Genomic DNA, 8,602 nt, shown 5'->3' on the forward strand with positions numbered 1-8,602 from the left:
CATTGAAAACAAAATAACTGCTCATTTGTCATTTTAAGGAAATGTGTGAGAAGTTTCTGTCCTCTAGATATATTTTCCTCTTAAAGGGTGATAAAAATGTTCCTGGCCTAAAGGTTTTGGGGGGCATATGAATAAAATTAAAATGCAGTTTATTTACTACTACCTCATTTAGAAAACCTAGTATAATACAAAGAGTATTGAATATAACTCTAATTTACTGCTTACTGTATGGCAGACATTGTGCTAATCAGTATCTCATTAAATTCTCAAAACTGCCCCCTAAGGAAAGATTATTGTCCCCACGGCATAGATGATGAAATCAAGGCTTAGAGAGAGTGAAGTAACTGGTTGCAGTTCCCACAGCTGAGAAGAGGTGTAGCTGGAATTCAAACCCAGATCTTTCGGAGCGCAGAGTTCCTGCTCTTATCACTGAACGTGGTTGTCCTCCATGACAATAAAGAAGCAGTAAGGCTTACAGTCCCCTCCCTCCCAGCTAAAGCTGAGCCCTGTCATTGCAGTTTCTGGCCGTGAACTTCTCCCAGGGACAAAGCTTATTTTCTTTCTTGCCTTTGTTACTCAGGATTGGTATTTGGGAAGTGGCCCGCAGCCAGCTGGTATCCGTCCTGTGTGCCACGCTTAGTCTTCCTGCTGTCTCAGTATCATGAGCAGTTCACTCAAATGCAGAGAACAAATGCACATGTACAGAGATGTATCTGTTTTCCTTTTTAAAGCCAGGCAGAGTCACATTTTAAGGTACTCATTCAAATCGCTGGTCTTTGGCAAATGTATGTGCACAGCCCCTCCCCAGAGGTCCTCCCGTTCCCTCTGAGGGGATCGGTGTTCAGGCCTCGGGAAGGAGTCAATTGGAGATGAGGTTAATTGATGGTACTCTGTCCTCATCTTTTTAGTTTCTAGTTATATACCCATTGCTCAGACAGTACAACCTATAATAATTAGATATGAAGGAAGACCCACCAGAATAAAAAGAAAATTATTTTAGCAAAAAAAACAAAACCAAAAAAAAAAAACTGGGAGTATGACCCACAAAGAGAAGAGATTACAGTTTGTTTTCTTAAGATTTATGGGGGCAATTCCCTGGCGATCCAGTGGTTAGGACTCCATGCTTTCACTGCCGGGGGCACATGTTCAATCCCCAGCCGGGGAACTAAGATCCCACAATCCGTACGGTGTAGCCAAAAAAAAAAAGAGAGAGATTTAATTGGGACTAAATTATTCTGCTTTATTAGCCCTGGAGATGTTATACACTCACCATCACGTCTCAGAGCTCATAGGGCTGGCATCCAGGGTTGTCCTCAGACTAGTAGTTTCTTCTGCAGCATCATTATCAGGTGCTTTTCCGAAAAGGGCAAGAAGCCATCTAAAGTACACCATCATTTAGAACGTTATCTTTACGTTGAGCTGATATTTGCCGTCTGGGTGATACAGGTTCCGCCCTCTACCTAGACCTGTGATAGTCCCTCACTTGAGATAATCCTGGTGGGAGGAGAAACCTTTATGTGGAGGAAGTCCCCCCCCCCCCGCCATCTTGGTTCTGTGGATTTAACAGCTAGCTTTGGTCTGGCTGTGCCAGCACCCACTCTGAATGTTAGCAGGGACATGCGTGCACAAGAAACGGAGCACCTTCTTCTTTGTCCTTGCAGATACAGCAGAGGGTGTCTCTCAGGAACTCATTTCTGCTGGCCTCGTCGATGGAAGGGATTTAGTAATAGGTAACTACTTTGTGCTCTGCCTTTGTGTCGCCGTCTCTGCTTGTATACTTAGGATCTAGAAAATCAGGCTTTGATTCCACTGAGTAGGTCTAATGGTTCTTGGAATGGTTCTTGGCTTTGCTGAAATAACAGGTATTGGGGACAGTTCCTTCCTTACAAAAAAGAAAATCTCACTTCTGAGTTTGCTTTGTGACCCCCAGTGATAGTGAGTGAAAACTTACCCAGGTCTCTGGGAGATCGTAGAAATGATGACAGAAGTTACAGGTTAGAGTAAGCTTGGCCATATCTAATGCGTTTTGGAGAATGAACGCTATCCTTTTGGAGCTAAGAGTTAAGCAAAAATCATTACAGATTTAGTCCTAAAAAAAGCAGGAAGTAAGAAAAGGCACAGTCGGGCCACAGGTGCATTTTACTGAAGGAGAAGACCATTGCCTAGGACAAGTCAGCAGAGTTTTAAAGGGCCAGATAGTAAAGTAAATAGTTTAGGCTTTGTGGACCATGTAACAGTCTCTGTTTTTACACTCTTCTTGGCTCACAGGCAGAACAGAAACAGGCTGAAGGCCATAGTTGGCTGATTCCCAATCTAGGGCTTTCTGGCCCATGAATAGGCAAATCATACCTCTTTCACCCCAGTGTCTTTCCTAAGTTAAAAGAAAGTTAATTTGACAATGATAAGATTTATTTGTGCTGCTTGGAGTTGCTTTTAAAAACACCTTGTGTTTAGGGAGCGATTTATCTTTCTGCTTCCATTTTGATTGTACATAGACAATTGTGAACTACCATTTAAGTTGTTAAAATGTGGTTGAAATGTGGATTTACTTAGCTTCTCATTACTTTCTCTGTTTGTATGATTACAGTGGCAGCTAATTTGCAGAAAATTGTGGAAGAACCCCAGTCAAATCGATCTGTCACTTTCAAACTGGTATTCATCCCTTCCTCTGTGTTAAACCATCTCACGTTTTACACACCAGCAGCCTCTGTAGACCAGCTTCCATATTCCCTGAGTGATGAGAATATTTAAGTCTGGTGGATTGTATTTGTTTAACCTCCCCATGCCCTGGGCTGATCCCGCCCTTCATTGGCTTCCCTTCCCCTCTCCCTCTCAGGAAGCCTCCTACCCGAGGCCCTTGACTATTTATCCTCAAGAGAGATTGCTGGTCAATCTGACTCCACCTTTGTACCCAGACTCCACCTACACCTTTATCTGCCTCCTGTGTGTATCCCAGGGACCTGTCCCCCACTGCCCTCTTTCCCACAGTCCCCATGTCTGTTTTAATTGCTGCCTGCAATTTTGTTTATAAATAGCCACAGCTTCTCATTTTGTTTGGTTCTTAGGCATCTGGTGTCGAAGGCTCGGATATTCCTGATGATGGTAAACTAATAGGATTTGCCCAGCTCAGCATCAGCTAAAACACAGCCCTGGAAGAGGTGGCCTAAGGAGATTCCACACATGCGTATCTCTGTTGCTTCTGTTGGCCTAAACTCACTACTGCCAAAGAACCCAGCAACAAACCTCCCAGCTAAGAGCTTTAGAGGTCTTTCTTTATGTTTTTCCTGCCATCATTCCCCCTTTTCCCCACAGGGAAAGAAAAGTTGGATCACCAGTGGCCAGCATCCCTTTAAAGAGTTCCGTTAGTAAACTTACTGCACGTGTCCCCTGTCTTCCTCCATCTGAGAAGTGGCCCGGGTGCCTCAAGGCCCAGGAGGGAGGTGTATCAGCTCATCTTGCCTTACTCCAGTGATGGCGCTGGGTGGAAAGTAGCAGCTATCTTGGGCTTCCTCATCCTGCTTGTTCTCCCACACCTGAGAGGATTTGGGCATCTTGGGATATCCCTTTACCACTGAAGTAGCAGTTAAAAGTTGGTTGTTTAGCTGAAGCCCAGAGAATTTAATTTAGTGGGGTTTTGTTTTTGTTTTCGTTTTTTGGTATCCGATATGAATTCCAACAACCTTTGTTAGGATGAAGCACAGCCTCAGATGGAGGCAACCTAAACTGTGTTCTTCTTTTGTTCATGATGTTTCTAAGCGTTTTGCTGAAGCTGCTCTCAGGCACCCCTCTTCATTACTCCCTCCAGAAAGGGTTGCTAGCCTTAACTTCAGCTGGTGCAAAACATCTGACTGTAATCGAACTTCAGCCATCGGATCCTTCAAAGTGGAACTTTGGACTGTTTTTAGAGAAAAGATCAAGTAATGGCTTGTAAAAGAGAATTTCCCCAGCAGTGGTTTTTGAACAGGAAAAATCATAACTCATATCATTGCAGAAGTATTTATTTTCAAATCTTAAAACAATTGAAGAAAAACTGCTCCTTGATCCTCCCATGAAAATCAATTTGCCTGGCCTCCAAATCATGAGGAAATGCAAGGCTGAGATTTCTACAGCAATAAAGGAGACTCGCACTGGGCCAGAGAGGCGTGCCTTCTGCCCCCTCTCCTGCACTGACCCTTTGGAGGGGGTCCCTGTGTGCTGAACCTGACCCAAGATGGAAAGTGAAACCACATGTGCCGTGACTTTTAGGATTTTTGAGTAGACAGTGTTCATTTGATTTTCTACAGAAATAATATAAATTATTCTTTAGGTTTAAAAAAGAGCACCATAATGCAATATGTGAATCATCAGTGGTGTTGATTTTTTCTTTTTTTTCCTACTGTTTCACAGTCAGCCTTTGTCTAACTGCAGATAGCCCTAACAAGTTTTGTAAATGAAAGGGATCCTCAATCTGGCCTTAAAATGACACACAAAGATGGGCTTTGGCCCATCTTTATAGAATCACTCGAGCCCTTTCCAGCATTGTTGGTCTGTGAATAAAAGGATTGCTTTACCTAGTTTTCTCTTAGAGCACTTCTGAAAGCTTTCTCCACAACTAACTTATTATAGTTTTTGTTTCATTCTGAGCTTGTAGTTTTAGTCATGGGCTTTCTTCACCTGCCCTGGATACAAAGGCATGTTGGGAAAGGGATGGGTGTTGTAGAGGAAGGGAGGGGATGCTTTGGGATGGGGGTTGGGAGGAAAGTAGATCAGAGGATCGGACACCAAAGCCCAAGGTCCCAGCAGGATTGGTAAAAGGAGGGAGCCTGCTGAGCCTGGAGACAGAATAGATTGATCAGCTTACTGGACAAATATTTAGCTTTTCTTTTTCCTTTTTTTTTCTTTCTTTTTTTAGAAGAGGGTTGGGGGAACGAGGACAGGAAGGTAGGAATAAGTTATGAAAAAATGTAATGTCCCTTTTGGCACAAGACTAGTGGCTTACCTTAGAGTCTGTGTTTTGGTTTCAGATAAGCCCATCATAGTCTACTTATTTCTGAATCCAAAGGGTGGTGGCATCACTCTATTCTAGCTTTTATTTGGAGGTGGTCGAGAGCCCAAGCTGGAAGTAAGCAGCAGCCCATCTCCCTGTTCAGTTTCTCCAGCCGGCCATTACCTTTGAACTGCAGTGGGACAGGCATGACAGTAGAAGTGGGCTGGGGCTTCCTCTTTCTTTTCCATTCATCTTTTGCCCTGCTGGGAATTAGGAGTCAGACACCAAGCCCCAGGACAGTGTTATTTCTTCTTCTGCTTGATGTATGGTGGACTCGCTTTGCTGGCTTGTGCAGTGATGCTGAAAAAAAATGAGTGAACAGAAACGTTGCAGGTGAGACAGCACGTGACCTAGTGAGCAGTTTTGCTCCTTCCCAGGAGGGGTGATTCAGGATACACCTCTCTCCCTGGATCCCCAGGATTCCCTGGTCCCTGGGGGAGGGACTAACTTAGCACAAGGTAACATGTGCCAATGCTATTTGTGAAATGTATGGTCTTTCTAAATGACTAATGGATTTGTTTGGGTTTTTTGCTTAAGTTGTGAACCAAATCCTAGAGCCAGCTGATACTCTAGTAATCTGGAGGACAGAATAATGGTGTATCAATAAATGGAGGTTCCTCCTTATGATGTATGCTAGATTATGGAAGATGTAAAATATTTGACATCCCCCTCCCTTTTATTTTTATTTTTATTTTTTTGACTTTGTACTTTGCTGCATGTTTCATTCATTTTTAATCAATAAAGAATAAATTGTCTGTGGTGGTGTAAGGATGCTTCACTTTGGTGACTGTTGGTGGGGGCAGTGGGAAGTGGGCCAGGAGGTCACTACTAACTTTAATTTTTCATGCGAATAGAGAAAAGCCAAGGTGCACTTTTCCCGAAAAAGTGTATTAGTCTACAAATTAGAACAGCTTAAAACCAAGTGGGGAAACTGAAATCCCAAAAGAGAGAGAGATCTGCCCAAGGAAGTTTGATAGAGTGGGATAAGGAACTCTTTGCATCGATCTTCTCTGTTTAATTCTGCTCATGCTGTTGGCCGGGGGGGGGGGGGGGGGTGGGGGGGTGGGGAAGATGCCAGATTCAAGCCCTTGGGAATCTGTTGTGGAAAGTTTAGAGCAGGGCTGAACTTGTTCCCATTTGGCTTTGATATTGAAATGGTGAGGTTTCGTGTAAGATTCTAGGCCCCTCTGTATTCCTCCACCCCCTGGATAAGTAACCTCCCTGATCATAACTCCTTCCCAACAGAAGGTGGTCTTTGAGCCATGACAGGACTGCTTTTGTGTGGGTCCTGGTAATTCAGGCCTCAGGTCCTGGGACCTTGGAATTAATGGTATCATAGCTGATTGAATTTGCTTTCAAGATGAGCAGGTTGTAAGAGCGGACTCTCACTATTGTGGGGATGGAGAAGAGTTGCTGGCTACTCAAAAGTGACCATGATGTATGTGGGGATAAGAGCAGGGGCAAGAGTAAACAGAGCCTCTCCACTTGCCCATAATCTCTAGCAAGATCCAGTCTTGTCCAGAAGCCGGTTTCCTCACCTCTGCCTATTCATAGTAGCAATGCTCAGTGCAACAGTTCGTGGATTCCTCCTGTGGGTCAGGTCATCTACCCCACGTGTTTTGTTTTTCTCTTTTTTAAAGTAGACTTTATTTTTTTTAGAGCAGTTTTAGTTTCATAGCAAAATTGAACAGAAAGTACACAGAGTTGCCATATACCCCCAGACCGCACACACACGCACAGCCGCTCCCACTGTCAGCATCCTGCGCTGCAGTGGTACATGCGTTACAATCAATAAACCTACACTGGCACTTCGTTGTCACCCGAAGCCCATAGTATACATTTGGGTTCACTCTTGCTGTTGTATATTTTATGGGTTTGGACAAACGCACTGTGATGTGTACCCATCGTTGTGGTCTCATAGAGAATGGTCTCACTGCCCAGAAATCCTCTGTACCCTTCTTGTTCATCCCTCCCTCCCCTCTAGTCCCTGGAAACCACTGATCCTTTCAGTGTCCCCAAAGTTTTGCTTTTTCCGGAATGTCATATAGTTAGAATCATACAATATGTAGCCTTTTCAAAACTGCTTCTCTCACATAGTAATATGCATTTAAGGTCTCTGCATGTCTTTTTTGTGACTTGATGACTCATTTCTTTTTAGTGCTAATATTCTGTGCCTGGATATACCAGTTTATTAATCCATTCACTTACTGGCTGTGTCCAAGTTTTGACAGTTATGAATAAAGCTGCTATATATATCTGTGTGCAGGTTTTTATGTCGGTATGTTTCAACTCCTTTGGGTAAATTACCAAGGAGCCCAATGGCAGATTGTATGGTAAAAGTAGGTCTAGTTTTTTAGGAAACCACCTACTGTCTTCCAGAGTGGCTGTGCCGTTTCGCATTCCCAGCAGTGAATGAGAGTCCCTGTTGCTCCACGTGTTCGCTGGCACTTGGCGTTGTCACTGTTTTAGATTTGGGCCATTCTACTAGGTGTGTAGTGGTATCTTATTTTAATTTGTAATTCCCTGATGACAGCGTGTTGAGCATCTTTTCACATGCTTCTTTGCCATCTGTATATATTCTTTGGCGAGGTGTCTGTTTAGGTCTTTGGCCCACTTTTAATCAGGTTGTTCTCTTATTGTTGAGTTTTAAGTGTTCTTTGTATACAGGCAGACTTCGTTTTATTGCAGTTTGCTTTATTTCTGCTTCACAACTATTGCATTTTTTTTTTCAAATTGAAGGTTTGTGGCAACCCTTTGTTGTCAGATGATGGTTAGCATATTTTAGCAATAAAGTATTTTTAAATTAAGGTATGTAATTTAATTAAGGTAATTTAAATTAAGGTATGTAATTTAAATTAAGGTATGTAATTGTTTTCTTAGAATACTATTGCACACTTAGGAGACTACAGTATAAACATAACTTTTTAAAATTTTTATTTATTTATATTTTGGCTGCGTTGGGTCTTCGTTGCTGCGCACGGGCTTCCTCTGGTTGCAGCAAGCAGGGGCCACAGTTCGTTGCCGTGCATTGGCTTCTCATTGCGGTGGCTTTTCCTGTTGCAGAGCACCGGCTCTAGGCGCGCAGGCTTCAATAGTTGTGGCACACGGGCTCAGTAGTTGTGGCTTGCGGGCTCTAGAGCGCGGGCTCAGTAGTTGTGGCACACAGGCTTAGTTGCTCCGCGGCGTGTGGGATCTTCTGACCAGGGCTCGAACACATGTCCCCTGCATTGGCAGACGGATTCTTAACCACTGAGCCACCAGGGAAGTCCCTAAACAACTTTTATATGCACTAGGAAACAAAAATATTCACTTCATTGTGTCTAGTTGTTCCAGCACCATTTGTTGTATTGTATTGCTCTTTGATCAGTTGAATCTGTGAGTTTCTTTCTGGGCTCTCTATTCTGTTCCATTGATTTATGTGTGTAATCTTTTCCCAGTACCACACAGCCTTGAGTACTCTATAGTCAAGGTTGAAGTCAGGTATTCTCAGTCCTGCACCTCTGTTCTTCTCCAGCACTGTGTTGGCTGTTCTCACCTTATCTACCCTGAGCCCCCAAGCAGTCTGTCAATTACAGT

General features: G+C 43.4%; 1 protein-coding gene across 1 annotated transcript in view; it reads left to right on the forward strand.

Annotated features, from left to right (window-relative positions):
* Positions 1 to 5,781, forward strand: part of OXSR1 (oxidative stress responsive kinase 1) — a 100,400-nt gene extending 94,619 nt beyond the window's left edge. The window contains exons 16-18 of the mRNA XM_079934513.1: positions 1,662 to 1,730; positions 2,588 to 2,652; positions 3,066 to 5,781. Of these exons, the coding sequence (XP_079790639.1) occupies positions 1,662 to 1,730; positions 2,588 to 2,652; positions 3,066 to 3,140 (209 nt within the window). The 3' untranslated portion in view covers positions 3,141 to 5,781. The remainder of the gene's footprint in view (positions 1 to 1,661; positions 1,731 to 2,587; positions 2,653 to 3,065) is intronic.
* The last annotated feature ends 2,821 nt before the right edge of the window (positions 5,782 to 8,602 follow it).

This window comes from Stenella coeruleoalba, assembly GCF_951394435.1.
Source record: "Stenella coeruleoalba genome assembly, chromosome: 10".
Taxonomy (NCBI): Eukaryota; Metazoa; Chordata; class Mammalia; order Artiodactyla; family Delphinidae; genus Stenella; species Stenella coeruleoalba.